Below are 22,673 nucleotides of genomic sequence, written 5' to 3' on the forward strand. Positions count from 1 at the left end.
CATGTTCACACACAGCCGGGTATTTGAGAAACCGCATCTATTTCTATGTGTTTAGGCCAGAGGTCTGCAACCTATGGCTCTGGAGCCTCATGTGGCTCTTTGGCAGTGGCTCCCTGTAGCTTTGAATAAAAATAACTAATATGAAGAATTTTTATTTTTTGTTAAAAAGGATATTAATGACACCACTACCTCTTGTGTGTTCCAGTTTCTGTGGATCCTGACACGTATGTCATCTATTGTTTTCTGCTGGCAAGCATAGTAATACTACTGGTAGTTATAATACTTATCAAGCATGATGTTAAGTGATGAAGGTCACTATATATAAATTCATGTTTGGTCAAGTGGCATAAAAAGATTTAATTAACAGGAACACTGATAGTTAAATGACATCAAAGTGATTTTTGACACAGTTATTCTTCTTGTACAAAACTGCAAAAGTTTTTGGATAGAGTTTGATAATTAAAATTCAAATAATACTCTTCCTGAGCTGAAATGATTAAAAGTGAAGTTGAGTGAGAAGAATTCAGTAATAGAAAAGAGGAATTCTGTTTCTCTAATACTTTTGTTACCCTTCTCTGTCTGGCATCACGTTGTGCATTTATCGACATGATAACTTTAACACATTATGTATTGAGCCCTGTGACTTATGTAACTTTAAAACTAAAAGTCACATCAGTCTCTAGTTTTCATCCATGTGTGACACACTGCCGATGACAAACAGGTGAAATGATGGTTACAGCTTAAAACAACTTTGGTTGAGGCTAGGATTAGGTTAAAGCAATATAATTTAAGTTGAGGTTAAAAAACAAAACAGTTTATTTAAGGTCTGGGAAAGCCACTGGTCATGGTTAAAAGAGACCAACCTTTGCCTAAAATTGAAACCTTTTTTCAGGAAAACTCATCCAGGAAGAGCTGGCAGCAGAACAAAAGTCAGCAGGGTTAAGGCACATGTAAACAGCCATCCATCACCCAAACCACACCAGCGTGACTTTCCATCACTCTGTTTCCATGTCAAACAACTGGAGGATTTTGTTGAAGAAACATAATCTTTTTAAGGCTCTCAACTTTCATACAGGTCACTCTCACTTGCTTTTTATGATATCATTTCTTTAAATTTCTGTGGCTCAAGCTCGACTGTATAAATGGTGGGAAAAAAGTTGTCAGAGCTTGGGCCAACATACTGTAGGTTGAATCACGTGTAAGGAATATATGCATGTAACTGAAATACAGTAAGGTTAGAGTGTCAAAGGGAAACATGAGACATCTGTGGTCATATAAAGTTGCGTTTATATTTGGTTGGATCTAAACACATACTATCCCCAGTGGTGCATCTAATCTGTTTATCAGAATCAAACTATACTATATATATACCATATATTCCAGTAATAGACTGCTGAGAGGTGCAGTGCTCAGTATGACACTTATCTGGAATAAGTGCACTGTGGGTTAAAATGTCCAACTGCCTCCATGCATCTTTAACATTTCTTTGATATTTTTAAATAATACATCAGAGACAAGTTACAACCAGCTCCTGTAGTGACACTAGTTCAATACTTTAGCACCCATCTTTTTCAGCTCAGAGCCTTGAGTTATCCTAGAATGGGGATATGTAAGTCAGACTTTTCAGTTTAACTCTGATTTGTCAGAGGTGAGGATGCAGCAGACAGTCCAACACACAAAACCCTTTCCTTTTTGTCACCACCACACTTCAGTCGCCTTGTAAATGCCCATTTATTCTTCCATAACATACAAAAAATGAGTATGTCCTTTTCAAAACATGTTATCATCACTGTTCTCATACTTCCATGCATCCTTTACGTTGGCATTGCTGTTAAGGAATACATCTACCAGGGGGGCAGTACAGAGTCAAAAGTTCATGACAACAAACTCAAAAACAAACATGGTGACTGTGGAGGAGGTATTGCTAATATAACTCCTTCATAAATGACAAAAATGGAGGCAGCGTTGTGGGAGGCGGTAGTTGGTCAGGCTGTTAAATACACTGCAAAGTTTACGCCATGGTTATTTCTTCTTCGTGTCCCACTAAAGCTACGAACTGGGTAGTAATAGCAACACCGCCCCAGTGGTATTGCCCCGTTTGACCCGTATCTGTATGGAAACAGCAGGACGAAATGACCATAGAGCACGGACAGGAGTCTCTATCAATATCTGTATTCATATTCAACACTGATCATAAATGGGCATTAAAGGTTTTTAAGGTATTATGCTCCTTTTCTGCAGTTTAATATGGATCATTGACGTCTTCATGAAATGGTAGTAACATGTTTTGGTCCAAAAAGCCAATAAATCAAGCACAGCAGCATTGTTTCCAGGCTCTCATAGCCCCTCTGTTCAGAACGGTCTGATTTAGTGGGCGCGACCTTCATATGTAAATGAGCCACCGCTGATACCGCCCCGCTGTTCCACGTCACTCGGAGCAGCCCCATGAGCTCCAAGTGCACAATGTTTAGAAAACAGCGAAGCTCGTTTACCATAACATTACAGGCTAAAACAACAGGCTAACCGCAGCTACAGTTAGCATCCTGAAGCTAACACAGAGACAGGGGGGACACTGAGGAAAAGCTCTTACATCTGCTCCACAGCACACAGCATTTAAAATACTCACATTTCCAGGGTCCGAGGTTTGTTGGCGGATGGTTGGTAATGCGCCTGGATTCAGGACCAGTCTATTCTCTAGCCCTCTGTTGTACTGTCCAAAGTTGGAAAAGCAGTCGCCGTGACATGACTAGCACACACATGCACAGTTTTACTGAGTGTAGCTGGAACTTTCCTTGATAAATGAACTCCAGCCACTCAGTCTCGTCTTCTTCCGAGATGGGAAGCTTGTGCATAGAACTATGTGGCTGTTTACAGCCAAAAACAGAGCAGTGATGGCTCTTCAACTTCGGCATTTTCCTCCCCACTGCTGGAGAGTGGGCGGGGAGGGGGTTTGGGGGGTATCTGCTCAGGTGGACCAATCAGGTCAGACTTGCTCCTGATTGGTCAAAAAAGGAAAGCACTACTAAGTACAGGTTTTGTCATTAAATATCACATTTTGTGGGCTGAGAGGAAAGCCAAAGACCCAAAATTTTCACTAAAAGACTTAATGAAGTGATTTTTGCATAATATGGGAACTTTAAACCCAAGTTCACCAGAACTAACTTATGTAACTAGCAACATGTAACTTAACCATTACTTTACCAATAAATTGAAGTTTCAGTACCCCTTTCTATTTAACATCTTTATTTCTATCTATTAAATTCAGTTGAAACCACCTATAGTCACATTTGAAAGCTATTTGGCTGCTCTAGAATCTTCCACTGAGACTGAATTAGGAGCCCATGGATCTAAAGATATATTGGGCAAGAATGTACCTGATGAATCTGTCAAAGCCTCGTAAATTAAGGATGATTTCATCAGCTAAGTATCCAGGTGCTTTTCAATGTTTTAGGACAGCTTCTCACAACTCACTGGGAGACAAGTCTTGAAATCCATCCTTGTGAGGATTGCAGCCCCTAAATTGGGACACAGCTTCTGTGGCCAACTGGCATATTAAGGAAGGAGCTTGAGGTCAAAGGATGGGTATGAGCTCAGGCGAAGAAATGAGATTTTACTGCAGCAAGGCACTGTTGGATGTTAGGTAGAGTTTAAAAAGCAAGTCAAGTCTGAGGGCCGGTGTGGTTGACTGAAATAAATGTCTGGAAAGGAAGACAAACTTTAACCATGACTGGTGTAAGTTGTTCACATCCTTTGGCATGCATCATGTTGCCTGTAAGTTAGCTTGTGTTTTTAAGTTTTATTGAGTGTGTCTTCTTTGTTTAACTTTCTTTTCGTAAGCCATAAAAATGAGTAAAACAGGAAAAAACATTCTGTGGAATGGGTGTTTCATGGGAAAGAGAAAGATGACTTTGAGGATGACAGTGGGAAGTGAATGTGTTGGTCTAGCCACACGGAGAGGGTCTTTCCATGATTAGCTCACCAGCAAAGCCCACGCCACAACAATGGGATGTTAAAGGATTGATAAAAAAGGGGAATATTGGATGATGGGAGTCGATGAATGGTTTCAAAGAAGGGAATGTTGGAAGTTTATTGAATAAAACACAGCTAGATGTCCTGATGTCTGAGGAGGGGGTGACTCCAGTCTAGATGGAAACTGACCTTGCACAACTTGGGCTGGGAGGTCTAGAATACAAAGACAAATTGAGAACACGTAACGTTTAAATGAGTGGTCCTGCTTTTCAACATTTGTGAATTGATTAACCGCCTTAAGTGTAGATACAGGATGTTGAAAACTTTGACTAATGAAGTTTGTTTGCTGTATAAGCTGAAAATGTGGTTCTGAGCTAGCTTTATTTTTTAAAGCAAGACATCTTGTACACATTCTAGATGAGCTTACTTTTTCCTGTCCCCTCAGTTTAACTTTGAGCTGTACAACAGTGTACACAACACCTTTTTGTGAGTTGCAGAGCCTTGGCTTGCTGAGAAACTAATTACTGTTTACTGAGCCAAGAAATCTTAGTGGAAAGGCATTCTCAGACTAACAAACTGCAGCTTCCAAAAATTCAATTTTCCGTACTATTCCAGTATTTCTGTCAGTGTGTCTGACAGTCAGAGTTTAAAAATACTGAATACCACGTTATGTAATTAAGCTTTTCACTTGAAGCCTTTTAGAGACAGATCTGTTGATTACCAAGACCACCAGTGCTGATGGGTGACTGTTGGGAAATCGTCAAGGCACAATGAAAAATTACGCGCTGTAGCTCACTGAATCACGTCTGTAATTGAATCCCTGTGAGGATTATTCAATAATAAAGAAAAATCATCTGACTCAGTTCTTGAGAAAAGTGAAATCAAACAGCTAAAACACTTTGGCTGGCAGCCATTAGTGTTTGTTGCCTTCCTCACAGCTTTCCAGGGAAAGGGCTTTGTACCATGCTCCGGTCTGGAGTAAATACCAGGAAACACAGGCAGAGCAGTCAACAGCACTTCAACAGCAGTTACTCCGCCAATTATGACATCAACACTCAGCAGTAAATTCATGTGGTTCAAAGCAGAGGTTAGGTAAACATTTTATATGCTGAAGTTTCTGTTGACTGGTTTGTCACCGACACATTTGTGGGCAGTTTTAGCATCTTCGACTCTTTTCTAAAATACAAATGGTACTTCCAGTGTTGTAAATGGGTTTTAAAGCTGCAGAGACAACAGGGCTGTTTTGTGGTGTGGTTACCACTATGGAGTCAACCCTTAAATTCTCAAGTGTGAATCACACAATAATTAGAGAACACAATCTGAACCACATGTGAAAATAGCCTTCAGGATAGCAAAGCAGAACGTGTGTGTGTGTGTGTGTGTGTGTGTGTGTGTGTGTGTGTGTGTGTGTGTGTGTGTGTGTGTGTTAATTCTGCAGAAACAGTTTAGGAAAGCCTCTCTTTCCCGTTCTTGACTAATGTATTGTGACAGAGAAAGTCCACATATAAATGGTTGGACCAGATTGTGGTTGCAGTGTGTAGGCTATCTCCAGGCAGATGAGATGGGTAATCTCTCCAGCATGTCCTCGATCCACCTCAGTGTTACCTTTTTGTTGGGTCTGGAATACCTCCAAAGGACGGTAACCAGGGGACATCTAGGCAAGATGGTGAGACCCTTTGAATCACCTCCATTTAATGCAGATCAGTGGCTGTACCACATATTGTCTCTACATGTCCTGGCTTTATCTCCCCTTTCAAGGCTGGAAAAGCCATCCTGAATGATAGTCATTCCCAAGTCAGTATCAAACCACTGTTATCTAACAGAAAAAAACAGGCATAGCAGCCCTGTAAGAGTTGAAACCAGCAAGAGGCCAGACATATAACAGACATCAAACAAGAGACAATGTGAAGACACAGTAAAAGCAGCCTCTAGCAGATAGACAACAGTTATTCAGACTGAAATTTATTTGTGAACATATTCATATCCTCTGATCAGTCTTATGAAATATTAATGAATAATTTGAACCAGTCGAAGTGTACATTTCTATGTTTTATAGAAGTGGATATTAGGTATGGACAGACTTGCATATAAGAAACAGAAACTGATTTATGACTCTTTCCAATCAGAGCAAACTTTAACTGTTACTTAATTTGGGGGGGATTTTCATAAAATAAAATATTGATGGTGTAAATTGCAGACCTCTCAGAATAGAATAGAATAGAATAGAATAGAATAGAATAGAATAGAACTTTATTGTCATTGTAACAAGTACAACAAAATTGAACTCACAGCAGCAATCAAAAAAACAAAAGTAAGAAAGTGCAAAAAGGTCCATAAGAAAATAGATGATGACAGCTTGTCCATCATTGTCCAGTTCAGCCAGCCTCCACCTCCACAGGGTCCAGGACTGAGCTTCTTCAGTCATGCTCCATCTCTGTCTCCTGGATCCTGTCTGCTCACAGCAGGTGAAGCTCTTCCACTGTGGTGTTGGTGTCTGATGTTAGCTCTGTTAGCCATGTCTGTGAATAGCATGATGCCACTCTGCCCTCTGGTATTCCCTCTGTTGCTGGGTTAGCATGGCTAGCTCATCCATCTTATAGGAGATAGATCTTATGTTCCCAGTAACGATGGATGGAAGGTCAGGTCGATGTCATCACTTCTTAGAACCAGCACGTCGTCCTCACCTTCTTCTCCTCACCTTGTGGGAAGACATCAGGCCTTACACCAGTTAGCATTGACATGCTACAGGCTTCTAACAGCTGAGTTCACATGTTAACAATGCAGCCATGGTTACATGTAGGATCTCCAGACAAGTACGGGAGGAAAAGTGGTAAAAATATTGCTGAAGCCACAAAAAGTTTGGTGTCCATGACCAACAATGAACCATACAAAGTAATGATCCACTCCAAATACAAAGATTACGAAAATTAGACGAAAAAGAGACCAGAGAGCTGCTGCAAAAGGCAGCCATGGCCAACAGGGCGGCGCCTTATCACACACTTGGGCCTATAGGCTGTTCAGATTTAGATTCAGATTCACCAGGTAACCTAACAGTCATGTCTTTAAACTCTGAGGGCAAGCTGGAGACCCGAAGGAAACTCATGCACCCAGGGAGGGGAGAACATGCAAACTACACACAGTGCAGCCCCCAGCTGGGGTTCAAACCAGGAACCTGCACCCTGTGATATGAGAGCGCCAACCATTGCGTGCAGGTTTGCAGAGCATCAGACCTTTTTCATTTCACAGTGGCTGAGAAACATAGTATCATCTGCTTAACAATTGAATTTCCCTCAGACACAGTTGAGATGGAACAAGATCAATCACACATTTCTTCCAAATGGTAGAAATCCAATTCAAGGCTGAACAGAGATGGGAACTGTTTATTGCATTAAGACTCTATCAATTTGGTGATGATACTTTTCTGTCATTTGGTTGAAAGACAGTGTACAGGGTGTCCACAAAGTCTCTTTACAATTTAAGAGATTTATTGCAAAAGCAAATGAGCAGACAAATCTGTTTCAAATGAGGAGTGGATACTTACTTTTCTTTTAAAACTCATTTAATAAAAGAACTAATTTTTTAGGACAATGCTGAAAGGTATGTTGTATACTATCAATGTTTTCCTCTTCTTCTCTTATCCAACACTGTTTCTGTCTTCATAAATTTCTTGTACTGTGAATCGACGGACCTGACCATAGATCTCTTCCATACTTAGTTCGGTTCAGTTCTGTAGTTTCGTGGGGTCTTTGTATCTGATCTTGTTTTTTAAAAAAAGTCAAACATTGTGTATTTTCTTGAGGAGGAGCCATTTTTAGGGGTTCATTTAATAGTACTCTTTTTACCAACAGCATACCTGAAATACACAAATTTAGTACCATACAAATTTTGATCACTAGTTCACTTCATTGTTGATACATTTATTAAATTCTAAGAGACTTTATGGACACCCTTTAGTTTCTTATGCCTTACAGTCTTTGTGCTAAACTGACCTTAGACACATACTAGCTTAGCTTAATACCCCCTTGGGGACTCCATCACCCATAAGCCTATTATTTTCCAGGTTTTTTGAAAATTTATGACCTGAGCAGTTTCAGGGCTAGGCTTTATCGCCATCACTGAGGCCCCCACAGAAAATATGTGTTTAAACATTAATGCTGGTCTGTTGTGGATGCTTAGGATCAGTTTAGTAATCCTTTGTTGTCTCATTTTGAGTCAAAAACTAAGTCAGTGAAGTATAACCTCTGAAATTCATTCTGAATTTTTAGATAAAGGATAAATGATCTTAACTTAGATAGTAGAAAAATACTCTTAAAAGATGTCTGGAGCTCTTATGTCACAGTTAGAAAAATCTGACTGGATTTGATTCTGACAAAAAGTCTTCTTTACAGGTGAACAAGAAAAAATCAGAATAAAACGGTAGAAAAGACGCCTGTTAGCTATCAGGAGGCCCTAAATTGGAATTAATGTCAGATTTCACCATACCACTTCTTGTTTATCAGGACTCAGTCAAACGATAAACAAATACCAAGGTAGAGATGGCTGTGCTCATCAGTGTTAACCAACAAGTGCTTTCCTCCGGATAATAATGGTAACACAAACACATGTTGCTGCTTTAGTTGTTTCTTTTGAGCTTCCAGCGAACAAACCACACCATCCAACATTTTTAAGCCAACAACACCAAAAGCCATAACCATAAAAGAGCTCTTTAACCAAATTACACTGCCCTCAACATCAACAAATTCCTGAGCTGCAATGATAATAATGTGAAAAGAGAAGCTTTGAAAACAATGGCACAAATGAAAAAGGAAAATATTTTCAGGCTGATTGATTGTGTGAGTCTCAGAAATATTTTCAAGTCAGTGTGTGTGGTTTAATTGATTAAAAACACATACTGGATAGCAAAATCAGGAACTGATTAATGACTGTGACCTTTCTGACTTTACATCAGACAAACATTAATTTCTCTGAAAGCATATCATCTGCAACAACTTGGATAGAGAAAGTTGTAACCAAAAAAGTTATCCACTGGGTGTACTTCAAGAGTTCTTTTTTCAGTAATAACAAACATCACAATCAGTCAACAAAAACACAGGAAACAAATTACTGAACTCCTCTCCTTATACTGGCTGCTCTCTAAGTGATGACTGACCCGCTCCATCCCTCAGGAAACAATCGACAGGCCCTGATTAAGACAAATCTCCTTGTTTTGCAACCAGTATCTTTCGATAACTCCGGCCCCTCCTTGAAAATCAAAGAGCAGAACACACTAACACCCAAATGATCTGTCTTGCTGACGGAGAGCTCTGCACATCCCAGTCCTTGAATAAGAAATCCTTTTGATGCCAAGACATGTGGCTCTGACTATGCTAACTTTCTGATTTGTAATGCCTCACTGCTTTTTGCTCTTCCGCTTGTCTTTGTGTATCCTTATGTAATCATTTCTGATTTCTCCTCACTTTCTTATCCTATTTGTGTCTCTGTGACTCCTTTTATAGTTTCCTTTCTGTGAAATTTCCATCTGAAAGGCCAAAAGCCTTGAAACCATTCCCTCGAAAATTGAGCAAGAATGTGTTACGTGTTCATTAACACTTGTGTGTCTCATATGTTTGTGGATATTAATAGTATGAATGTACAACGTGAACATATCTGTGTGAGCATGCACACGTATTAGTAGTCTGAAGGGAGGAATAAAAAGACAAGAGTAGGTGGGAAAGTGGAGAAATTTGCTGGTCCAGAGGTTGTTACTCCCTTGCTGATATGAAAACATCCAAACAGCTTCTGACCGAGGCATGTCTGATATTACACAACACCATTCAGCTGAAATTTTTACATTTTAATATTCATGGATTTAACAAGAAAAATCAAGATGGTTGTAAATCTAAGGAATTATCATCGCTATGAAAGATTCCAGCAGGTGAAATGGTGCAAATTTGGCTCTTTGAAAGAAGCAAATCATTGCATGATGAAAGAGTGCGCATGGTGGCAAGAGCAAGATGTTATCACACACAGCCCAAGATCCAAAACATTTGATAAATGAGGCAGTTCTCTTTAGTAAGGATGTGAATTGATAAGATTTTGTCAATACCGATGCCCTTATTGATCTGATTCTTTATCGATTCCCTTATCAATTCCTGTTGTGAATTTTCTTGGTACAGAAAGTAGCTTTACTGGTTTTCTGTGTCAACAACATTTAATTGAATTTATACTGTAAGTGAATAAAATGTAATTGGTCCCTGAGTCTGGATATTTCTAGGCAGGTAAAAACTGCACACAAAGTGACGTTGATGTACTGTGTTGTAAATAGCAATGGTTTAAGTTGTTTGGAAGCTTTCCGTAGTTATGAAGTCAGCCATGAGCCCTTCAATTGCCTATCAGCTTTTGACATTTAAAATTCTCTATTTTTTTTTACAAAGAGTTGGTGTGATATGTTTCTGTGATGAAAGTTGAAATTCTCTTCTGAAGCTGAAGTTACACTGATGTATGCTAACTGCTAGCATACCCATGCAGTTTCCCATATATAGTTAGCATCAAGCTTGCGCTATTTTGTTATTTTGGTAAATAAGGTGATTTATGCCATTTAGAATGTACTGAATATGAATCTCCTGAGAGAGAGTAATGTACATTTCTTTATGAAATCAGTTTTTCAGTAAAACTTCAAGCTGAAAATCCTGGATCAGAGTTTTCTTGGGAAGCATTATCTAACTGCTAAGCTTAGACAGCTGCAGCAGACTAGTCAACGAAAGGCCCAGGGGCTCCAGCGGCTACAGCACAATGTAAAGAATTGATATCATTAAGCACAAAGGCTAACAATATCCATGGATTGAAACATTTCTTTTTGATTCTCAACAGGAACCAGTTTTCGATTTCCATCCCTTCTATTTACTCTTTTCTGAAATTGGGTTAAAGTCCACAAAAATACTGAAACACCAAGGGCGGGGAGAAAAAAAAAACAGGAATGCAGTGATCTGTCAAGTGTTGTTTGACATTATGACAAGTAACTGATAAGAACCTATAAACAAGTGAGCATATTTGTGAGTTTGTGTCTGTGTGAGAGTTAGTGTAGAAGTGCTTTTTCTATAAACACCAGCCTAGCTCTGATCTGACTCTTTCTCTAAAGAAGCTTTGAGCTGTACCGATCATTCCTTTTACTCTACAAACTGTGTGTAACTGCATACCAGAACTTTACATGAGAGACTTTGCATTTCTAATATATTTCTGCAAGTTACAACAGGAAATACAAACCAGGACTATCTCCAGTGGTCAGTGATAAGAGGATGAAGAGGCTACTGGAACTTTTTGTGTTTGTAGCTGTGTTCAACTACATCTCTGCCTCTCCAGAAGTCTGCACCAACTCTCTTATACCAGGAGCTAAAGGTAAGGCAAGCTCAAAATCTTCTTCCTGTACAAAGACCTTTTCTTTAAACTAAACTGCACTTAGATTGATGCAGCTGATGGTCAAAGATAGCTTTTTGTGAAAGACGTCTCTTTGTTGTTGTTATTGTTTGTTCAAGCAGCTGGAGTTAATTTTTATTAGTTTATGGAGTCCAGTGTAAATGTAAACAAGCTTTCTAGACCTTTACTTCACAGAGCTAATGTACTGACTCTGACACGTGCAAAAAGTCTAAGTAGGAAAAATCAGAGAAAACACCTCTGATATGCTCTAAGGTTTACAGAGCTGATGATAAAGGTACTGAGCATGTAATGTCCTGTAGTTTATTGGCCTGCAGTCTGCTACCCCATACTGTTTGGAGGGAATGCCTCCCTGTGTGTGTTTTCCATTTTACTGCATCCAGTAGCTTGCCCCCTGCTGATTCAGACAGACAGACCAAATTAAAAACAGTTTTGCTGAGTGCCTTTTTTTATTCTACACTGTAAAACATAACTTTTTGTAAAAACTTAGAGTTAAGAAGATGTTCCTTTTTAGTTTTTTAGCTTGAATTCATTGTACTGGAAAAAGAATTTACAGTCTAATAAAGTTAGAGGTGGGCACAGTTTATGCAAAAACTAAACAGTAAAATCATATATGTATATTTAATTTTAAGAAACGAGCAGACAGTTTGTCAGCACTTCTCAAAGTTTCTGGTACAAGTGAGAAAGTCCCGTAGCGAGTGTGTGCGAGAGTGTGTATTTAGACAGCTGCCACTAAACTGAACTGATTATTTGTTCTAGACTCATCCCAAATTCAACTGACCACAGAGACAGCCTGTGAGTGAGTTTTCTCATGTATTTTCCTGTTACTTCTCCTGAAAAACCCATCTATTGTTCTTACGTATTCAAACTTTCCCAAAATTTTTTCATTGCATTTCCTGGTATTTTGACATCACCGTTTTTGAACAGAGTCACCAGCATGTAATTTTTTCTGAGACACTAGAATAAAGGACTGGTCTGGACAGTTTCTTCCGAGATAGATTCAGTTTATTTGACATTACAAACTAATGTCATATAATGTGATCCTAATAAGTTCAATCACTTTAAGGATATACCTTACATAGCATGGGGATAAGTGGCTAAATTCTCTGTTGTTAGACATGTTACTGAATTCTGCCGCTGGTTCCAGTCCAAGAAATGAACTAATGTTATACAGGCAGAAACATGTGAACCAGCAGTGGTTTAAGGCACTTGAAAATGTCTTCCCAGTCTGAGAAATTGAATAATCACTTTTTCTAAGTACTCCTCCAGGCTAAATAAGGGGGATTGTAACAATCCTTCATTTCAAAGCACAGCACTTAAAACGATATAAAGTGCAGTTGGCATCAAAAACTGGGACAAAATTATAGCTCTAATAGATACTCTGAAGCCTCTCAGGATTTCATGCCAAGAACTCTACAGCAGCGGACCCACTAGGAATATTTCTCCTTCACCTCATTTGTGCTTTCTACTCTGAAAGTTAAGTTTTGACACTAATACCTTAAAGGATCTAGTATTTTTGTAAAGAGAAACAGTTTGCAGTGAATAAACTGATAATACCACAGTATATAAAAAGTGAAATATGATATAGAAAAGTAAACTGTGTTGCAACAACAAAACTTGTATGCTCTGCAAAGTCTGGTTTGATCTTAGCCTTTTTGGCGTACACAGCTGGATATTAAGTTTTTGGTGCAAGAGGCAGGGAAATGCTAAGATATCAAAGCAAAACAGTTTAATTCTGTGGTTAATTCAAAAGCTTCATCATTTATTTCACTGGCAAATTAACCGTTGTGTGAAATGATATTATTTATGGTGGCTAAGCAGAGTTATATTGGAAAATAAGACATAATTGGCAAAAGGTAGTGGATTTCCTGCCTGCTTTTCCACATTTTCAGCAGAAGAGTCAGGGCAAAGAGACGACCAGACTCAAGGAACTCAAAACAAAAACTCCTCTTTTTAAAGCCATGGTACACAAGTCATAAGCAATAACAAGCCAGGTAAGGCCATAATAATTCTCACCATACTCACTGATGAGTACACATTGCACTGGCTTCGTGAATGACAGATGATAACATAAGTTATCCTTAACAGGCCCCAAAAGCACAGAAACAGATTGATGGTATGGGTCACTGGCTGAATTTGCTGTGTTGAAAAAACTTTCAGTCCCTAAATGCTACTCAAAACCCTCCAAGTGTGCATGACATCAATCACGAACAGAACTTTGATGGATGAGTTGTGTTAAGATCAGACTCTTAGTAGTCAGGAGATTTGTCTTAAACCCTATAACATATTTTTATCAGGTTAAAAATGCTTCAATGTGTTTTCAAATGAAGCGTTTTAATAGGAGGGCCTCATAGGACTGACTTCCTTTTGCAGCCAGCCTCAAGTGGCCACTTGGGGGAACTGCAGACATCAGCTGCAGAGGTTGCTGAGAGTTTGACAGGCAACTCTATGCTGTTTACTATCTTTAATAATGTAGCAATGATCCTGTGATTGTATTTACATTTCATACATGAGTGAGGAGGATTTAAAGCATTAAAGTGACCCAGCTCTAAACAGAGCGCCACATGTTTAAATATCCTAAACTGTAATGGTTTGAAACTGGATTTTTGTCCAAAGCTGAGCATGAAATGTGAGCTTTAAGTTGCCCTTCAGTAAACCGTTTGTTTATAACAATCCACAGGAGACCAAGGAGAGACTGGGGATGAAGGGGATCTGGGAAAAGTGGGGAAGAATGGACCAGCAGGACTTCCAGGTGTGTGGTATACTCTTATCTTTTTGATATTTTAAAGAAAAATGAGTTCATTTTTCCATGGCTGGCTTCTTCAAGGTAGGGATGGGTACCTTTCACGTTTGAAACGATACAGTACCAATACCTGGTACCTGGCAATCAGTATCGGTACTCAGTGGTACCAATTTTCAGTACTTTTGTGTGTTTATGTGGTAAAAAATAACAACTTTTTTAATAATAAAATCAAAATTATTTTCAGAGAATGGTAGGGGTGAGTGCTGCACTGGGCCAAAAACATGTAAAACAGAAGTAAGCTCGGGTGCTCTTCAAGGATCCAAGGACAACAAAACTTTTAGAGAACAAACATTATCCGAGGCACTCGGATGTAATTAACATCCTTTATTATGTCAGGGACATGTCAACGCGTTTCGACAAAACACATAATTAATGAATTATTGCTGATTATTGTTTGGTGTAGCTTGTTCATGATTGTGCAACTAGGCATCTTGTATGTTTTTCCCTGTATATTTAATCTGTATATGTCTTTTTTAAGGTCTGATGTCATGTGATGGCGTCCCGTGACAAAATCACATGACACTCCCTAGATAATTTAAACACCTGTTTTGTGTTGTTAATCATGTCCTGATGAAGACTCTGAGAAGTCAAAACGCGTTGACATGTCCCTGACATAATAAAGGATTTTGATTACATCGGAGTGCCTCGGATAATGTTTGTTCTCTTTTCAATTTGACGTATGTATTCTTCAACATATAACCTTGTAATGCTGTGTTCATGTCCAGTATGAAAAATTACCTACTCTTCCACCTCCTCACAGTCACAAGGATGCATTTAGGTACCTAAATATGGTACCTTTTGAATTTACATGAATCAGTACCTGTATTTTTGACAGAATTGGGTCGGTACCTATAAAAGTACTTCGGTACCCATCCCTAGTGCAAAACCAGTACAACATCCTTGTTAATTTGTACACCCACATTCAAATTGCTTGAATCTCAAGTTAAAGTTTGATTTCTCTAACAATCTTAAAATTAACATCACATTTTGGCATTACACACGCTGCTCCCAAAAAAATGATCAGTGGAGTTCCCTTTTATGGCCAGTATGTATGAATTGGGCGAGTTATCAAACTGTGGTAAAACATGATTCAGTTGGACAAATATTAGCATAACCACAGTGACTCCAGGTCTCTTCCAGTGGCACCCACACAGGCTGGATGATTTGTGAGTCACAGTAGAATCTGACATGACTTTGAAAAAGCTCAGTTAGTGACATAGACCAGCTGTCCACATTCAGCCATCATTCATTTATCATTTACATTATTTGAACAAAGATTTCATCTGCAGTTAAGTGTACTCTGATTTCATATCACACAGCAAACAAAAGCACAAGAAGAGTCACTCCAGCCTGTTTGATGATTGTTCAGGCTAAACACATGTAAAGGCTCCAATTCAGTTTCACAGAACCTAAAAATCCCTGTTGTTCTTGTGTTTTGAGCCGTGCTTGTAACTAAGTCAAATGAGTGGGTAGGGCTCTCCTCACATTTATTTTTGTTCATAAGCACAAGGCTGACTTCACCCATCTGTAATTCAAATATGTCATTGACATTGCTACAACCTGCAGACCTATCATGGCCTACTCTTTGACATAAGAACTGTCAGCTGCTTACGTTTTCCTGCTTGTGTTTTTTTGCTGTGCATTTGAAAGAAAGGCCTTTTTTTGCCCTGTCAGGCGTGCTGCACGGACAGAAATAATGTGTGCACAAAGACAGCAGATGTGCATGTAGACATACAAGAACAACCAGTTCATAATTGTACGTGTGCACACACACTGGACCCTGGCCGCTCTCTTGCTTTCTGCAAATGTTTGTTTAATTCAATAACTTTGCACGGAGGTTGTCTCGCACCAGCATGAGAGCACACTCTTCTCGTCAGACTGAGTGTGAAAGACAAATGCCAAGGCTGCGCGAGTCCTTTTCGACAGAGTATAAAAGAGGAAGTACACGTATATGTCTGACCCTTCTTCAACTTTTCAACTCTGCAGATATTCTTCAGCAGTATAGCGCACCCAGTCATTATGGTTTCTCTGTGTATGCTTACTGTAGGAATGAACGCAGGTTCCTACGATGACTCTGAAAGCATGTCAACAGCTCAGTGGATGACGCATGTATTCCCTTTCTTAATTTAAGCCTTTTTACAGGAAACACTTGGTTAATTTTGGAACATTAAAAAGGAATACATGACTGTGAATTCTCCAGAGGGCAACAAACTGTTGCTCCAGGCTATTGACGTCAACAAACACTCTCTTAAAAGTGTTCGAGTTCCATATTTGTTAAATCAGCTTTTCACTCAGCTTCAGTGCTACACACAGAGGAGTTGGAAGCTGGCAAATATGCATTAGTTTAGCAAAGGCAAAAAAAATGGTTGGAATTAACTATTTGTTAAACCTGTGGAAAATGTGAGACTAAATTCATGTTTTTTTCCTCTGCCCATCCAGCTGTACAAAAGCTGAAAAAGTACTCATGTATACTTTTCATGTGTAAGCAAACAAGCTGTCATGACCAATCTGATTTAGAGTCTCTTGGGCATTTCAATACACGTATTTTTGTCTTATTAAGCCTCCAAAACATGTTGTCTATGAAAGCCAGTATGAGCACTTTTGCTGTAGCTGAAGGTTATTTTGAAAGTTCTGACTGGAGGCTGTAAGACTAGAGTGAAAAATGCGGCCTTCACCCCGTTTATCCTCCAGCAGCTGGAGAATCCAGACGTTAAACCAGTTGGAGGGGTTGGCCAGTATAAAGAACGACTGCAGTGATAGGAAGGACTGTTATCTTGACGTCTGGAAAGACAGTTTAACTGGCAAGCACTAGTGCTGCAAAAACAAGATTAATCTGCTTTTATGGACATAGAAGGAGTAATAATAGACCAACAGATTAGCTTTACACACAGCAAGCACCTTCAAAATTGCTGATCGCAATCTGTGCAGAGGTTGGTGTTGTCAAAATATTAACCTCAACATGACTGTCTTTGAGCATTCATGGTGAAAATTACACAAGACCTGCACAAAGATTATCCTGAAACTGTATAAATTCCCACAAGCCAAGGCTGCACAGAGTCCAGCAGACCTCACACAATCCATAAGACCCCACACCTTTCGCCAACACGTCTCGCAAATCATCGAGCCGAATGTCCACATGAGAAAGTGGGAAGTAGAAAAGAGTAGCAGGCTGTGAGTGTGTATGTTAGAGTGTGTGTGGCAAATCCCTCTAATAGCAAAAGGCCTCTCTAGTGCGTCAGTTAGTATTTGAAACGCCATCAATTTCCAGTTGAATAGTTTCCTGAGGAAATACTCATTCAAGTGCTGGCAGTGGGCCCCAGTCTGCTCTGAAGTTTTCCCATACTCTGTCTCTTTCTCTTCAACACACACAATCTCTGATATTCTCTGTCCTACTCTTTTGTCAGAATCATAAACCTTCTCAGTATCTCTTCATCACCAAACACGTTTTAATATTATTTATGTTGACTGTAGGGTAACAGAACACAGAGAAGACTGATCATGATTATCTGTGTTTACTTAACGATGATCTGTTCAGAAATGACAATGAAAGCTACAAACTCAAAAAAAATAAAAATAAAAAAAATAGAAATCCACTATTACCCTGCTTTGTGGACCAAAATGTGTCAATCTTGACTCTTTGAACCAAAATACTTAAGTTAGCTCCTGAACAAATCAACATTTTTTCCTCTATTTATCCACTGGCAGCAAATAGAAAACAATAACAGCATCAATTTGGGCTCTTAACTGAGCAGTGATTGTAGGAAAACAGCCTCAGGGCTGGTACAGATGGTTCCTAAAAGACGAGTCAGAAGCTACAATTATATTGATTATTCTTAAAAAGAATGAATCAGTCCGCGGACAAGAAGGAAATCAATAAAAGATGGATGTAATTTTATGAGTGACATCTTCCTAGTCTGATTTGACAGTGATTTTTATTGTACTCACATTAAATCAAATTCAGGGTTTTGGAAGACCTCGTCCATTGTTTCTCTGTTTATAACATACGCTGTGTTGGACTAGGAAGTTATAATTTAAAATTGAGATGAAACTATTTCTCAAATACTTTTAAACCTCTTAACTTAATCTTCATCTGACGTCCGTCTCTTGTTCCCCAGGAGTGCCAGGAGAGAGTGGGCTCAAAGGAGAAGGAGGCCAAATGGGAAAGATGGGGCCTGCTGGAGACAAAGGTAACCAAGGGGTGACATTTTTTATTATGACCATTATCTAAAGTTTTCTGCATGGTTAAAACTCTGATCCTGTCTCCTTTTATAAGATATCCAGTTCAGTTCATACAACACAGGAAAAACAAAAAAAAAAAAAAAAGCTTCCCCCAAAATAATTTGTATTGCTTGTTACTCAAAGACACTGTATATAGAACTTAAATGAATTAGTGCAACATCCAGTGCCCTTTAATTAGTACTGCAGAAAATAAACTCAAAAACAATGACTCCTGAAATATGAATTTGTCGCCATACAAAAAACTCTATACTTTCAACAAGAAGCTACAAATAGAAAAATATGAGTGAGAATGTAGCCTTGAGATTCTGCAGACCAGTAATGTCTTTATAATCGCCTGAAAGAAGAAATATAGTTTCCTGAGCTCCTCCTGAGCGTGGGGAGCAGCGCCATAACCACGGACTGAAAACATTTTAATAAGAAGAGAGGACATTTTTTACCCAAATCAGGAAACATAATTAGTCCCACTGCTGATACACACAAGCTGGAGCTGCTACGAGCCAAAAAGACAAGAAGTCCGATTTTCTTTGTGATTTTATGTTCCTTATCATATCCACAAATAAAGCAGAAATGAAAATCAGGATGTCGTCATGCAGTTGCTTTATTTGTGCTTTTATTAACAGTTGTGTTCTCCCTGTCTGTTTTTTTCAGCAGTCACTTTCTCAGTATTCATTATGTTTAATGCACTTACAGGAAAGTGGCTGCACATTAGCCATCCTAGGCAACAGAGTGAGGTCATAGGTTTGGATTTTTCCTTGATCCTGAGCGCCTGCAGCTCATAAAACACCTGGAAAAAACCCACAGCTTCAGGCCAGTGGGGGCTTTAGCATGATCACAAACAAGCACTACTAAATTAACCTTTTAGAGGCCCTAACTCTGCAGACTACCATTACAGAATGTAAGAACACGTTAACCACTGCAGCATGATTGTTCCAGATGACATCTATGCTAAATCCATACACTAAAATCCATTGCATGATCTGCTTTCATTTTTATTTCAATACACTGTAAAGCTTTAATGTTGGGGACAGGATACAGTGGCACCATAGTGGTCACTCTCATTTATTTTACAATTTGCTTATTTCTCGCTGTTTTTGATCCGTACCCGTGTGTTCCACCCAGATCATATCAAACAGTTAGGTGTGTCTGAGTGAACAGGTACAATAAGTCACTGTTCTGGCTCTTCCTCATATAAAACCAGCCTGCTGTGATGTTTATACTACAGCCCACTTCCCCAAAATGTCTTAACTGTCGTTTTATTCTCTCAGTAAAGCTTGGGGCATAAATCTATAGCATCTGGATCACATTTTATCACAAGGCACTTTGATTTAAAATGAACTTGTGTTGGCAGTTTGAGACCTAATTGGGAAAATTAAATCTGTGTTTCTGTGTGTCAGAACTTTAACTTGAGGAAAACTGTGCATGTGTGCAGCCACATCTAAAACGTTATATGTATGATGCAGCCATCTTGTGGTCAATTTGCATAACTACATAATTATACCATTCTTATAGCACAAAAATCTTTTTTACTATCTTTCTTTGATGTTAGATACTTAACTTTGAAATTCATTTATAATTTACCTTTTATAAAAGGAATAAAAGTGATGAGGGTGAGAGATTTCAGGAAGCACAGTGTTTCTCACGTGGGATTCCTATTGCAGGTGACAAAGGTGACACAGGTTCTGAAGGGCCGGGTGGTTTAAAAGGGAAACCAGGTGAGTAAGTCTGTATGCAGTGTTAACATTTCTTTTGCCAAGTCTTCCAGGACAATCCTCACCATTCTGCTCCCTTCAGCCTAGCATGACATGTTACAGCAACTTGACATTGACAAATGAACAGGCAGGATGGAAAGCATGACAGTATTTTCCTGAAATTTCAACAGTCCGACCTGTAAGTGGGTGTGAGTCGGTAAACAGTGCTAAAAAAAACAACACTTCTGTCTTTTACTTCAGTTAGGAAATAAATATTTGATTGTGGTTACTTCTTCTGAAATTACTCCAGACATATGTGTTTGTGCTCACCTCTGCGAATTTTATTAGATCAGCACAAAAAATACGTCTCTGCCAGAGAATACTTGGATGATCTCTGTTTTAGCTTTAAAGTCTGACACATCAGAGTTGTATAAAGAATTTCTTTGAGTGCTTTTAATTTGAAGTTTGTATTTTTTGTATCATTTTTTAGCATAGTTTGTGGAAATAATTATTGATCAACCAAAATAATAAAAGGTACAAACAAAAACTTGCTTACAAGTACATGAACAAAATCCAAAAATGTAAAGGCACAGCTATTATCAAGCACAGGTGTAACACAGAACATGAGTAGAACTAATGAACCCTAAGAGCAAGAAGTAAAGTACGACAAGAAACACAAGAAGAAATAACTTACAAAATAAAACAGGAAGCCCTTCGAAAATGAGATAAAAACTGAATCTGTCTTTCAAATGCTGTTTATATTTTCTGTTCTCTGCTCTTTTTTGATTCATCAGGAACAACTTGTGACTGTGGCAAGTACAGGAAAGTGGTTGGTCAGCTGGATGTTAATGTTGGCAAGCTGAGAAACACAGTCAAGTTTGTGAAGAAAGGTGAGTAATTTATAGCAGACAGCAGGAAGGACACAGCAGTATGTCAAGAGACTGTTCATTTGTTTTTAAAATAAATGTTTCTGATCTTATTATTTGGTCTTTAATTATAATTGTTTTGAAAACATATAATTTACTGGCCTTCCAATACATGACTGTAGTTGTTTTAATGTAAGAAAACAATTCAAAACTAAAATCAAATCCATCAAGCATTTTACTGTGACTGTGACTAACGTCAATACAACTATTTCGTTTTTCTGTATTTGATTTAGGGCTGCACGATATTGGAAAAAACTGACAATGCGATTTTTTTTTTTTTGGGGGGGGGGGGGGGGGGGGGGGGGGTTGCGATATATTGCGATATGTATTGCACTATTAAAGATAGAAAATTTTTCACCAGATGACTTGAATAGCTCTGTTTGGGAAGAATTTGGTTGACTCACAATGACACCATTGTATTCCTATAATACCGTTAAATCCAGGCTAAGGGCGTTTATCTGTGAATGATGAAGATTGCTATATATAAAAGGGATCCGGGAGGCCATGTCTCTGTACGAAATAGAATAGGTTTCAATTTCAGTTGCTTTTTTTCCATTTCTCCAATAAATGGGGGAAATGCGCATGCCGTATTGCGATGGCGATGTTCAAACGATATATTGTGCAGGCCTAATTTGATTTGACTCACTTTAAAACTTTCCACGTATGAAATATTTTCTTTAGATTTTACCTCCAACATAAAGTCAACACAAAGAGGTGCATGTTTGAAAAACATCCATTAGATAGCTCCACTTCAGAGCCCTGACAATCAAGACCTTGAATCTATAAGTTATCATTCACCAAACCATCACAGGCACTTGTCACTGAGGCACATCTGACTTTTACTTTCTGGTTTAAAACAACAGTTACCCTGATTATGACAGTAAACACTGTGAGCAACTTCTTCCATAATACGCTTTGATCCTGCCTCTGCTCATACAGTGCTCTTGGGTCTGAGAGAAACTGAGGAGAGATACTACCTGCTGGTGAAGGAGCCAAAGAGGTTCAAAGAGGCTTCAATTAACTGCAAGCTACGAGGAGGCACCCTGGCAATGCCCAAAACCAGCAACATCAACAGTCTAATGGCAGAGTACATCAGTCAAGCAGGGCTGACAGGGGTTTATATCGGAGTACAAGCCCAAAGCTTGGACATGGTAAGCGCTCCTCATCTTGTTTTGCTGGCATTACTGTTTTCTGGTGTCTGCAACATGGATCCATTTCCCTGAACCTTTATCCTATCTTAAAAAGAGTTTCCACTCTGCATTAACTCTTGAATTTATCTGTTTTAAACATCAGAGTGGGACAGGCAGCTACATGTATGCAGACTTGAGTCCTCTGCAGGCTTTTGCAGCCTGGAGCCAAGAGGTGGAGCTCAACTCCACAATAACTCCAGCCACAAACTCAAGCTGTGTGGAGCTGCTCAGCACTGGAACGTGGGCTCATGTGGAGTGTGAATCCACCATGTTTTTCATCTGTGAGTTCCCAAAGAGCAGCAGAAGAGGAGGAGGAAGAGGGACAGCTACTTCTGCAATTTTATGAGATGGAATAAAGCTGAGACTTGCGTGCCAAGGAGACAAATTCATGCATTTATGGGAACATATGTAGTGACAGAATACCTGAAATGAATGAAAATAAATCTGT

The 22,673-nt window shown here is 39.0% G+C and overlaps 2 protein-coding genes across 2 annotated transcripts in view; one reads left to right on the top strand and one right to left on the bottom strand.

Moving 5' to 3' along the window:
* LOC141800886 (tumor necrosis factor receptor superfamily member 11B-like) overlaps nucleotides 1-18,356 on the bottom strand; it is a 90,007-nt gene extending 71,651 nt beyond the window's left edge. The window contains exon 1 of the mRNA XM_074683731.1: nucleotides 18,246-18,356. Within this exon, the coding sequence (XP_074539832.1) occupies nucleotides 18,246-18,272 (27 nt within the window). The 5' untranslated portion in view covers nucleotides 18,273-18,356. The remainder of the gene's footprint in view (nucleotides 1-18,245) is intronic.
* Nucleotides 11,197-22,673, top strand: colec10 (collectin sub-family member 10 (C-type lectin)). The gene is made up of 7 exons (XM_074683732.1): nucleotides 11,197-11,343; nucleotides 14,060-14,131; nucleotides 18,298-18,369; nucleotides 20,080-20,133; nucleotides 20,904-20,999; nucleotides 21,975-22,186; nucleotides 22,329-22,673. Exons 1-7 carry the CDS (start codon nucleotides 11,244-11,246, stop codon nucleotides 22,569-22,571), a joined length of 849 nt encoding a protein of 282 aa, XP_074539833.1. The 5' UTR covers nucleotides 11,197-11,243; the 3' UTR covers nucleotides 22,572-22,673.

Source organism: Halichoeres trimaculatus, unplaced genomic scaffold, assembly GCF_033239565.1.
Source record: "Halichoeres trimaculatus isolate MK-OKI-2021-1 unplaced genomic scaffold, fHalTri1.1 fHalTri1_scaffold_12, whole genome shotgun sequence".
In the NCBI taxonomy this organism is placed as follows: Eukaryota; Metazoa; Chordata; class Actinopteri; order Labriformes; family Labridae; genus Halichoeres; species Halichoeres trimaculatus.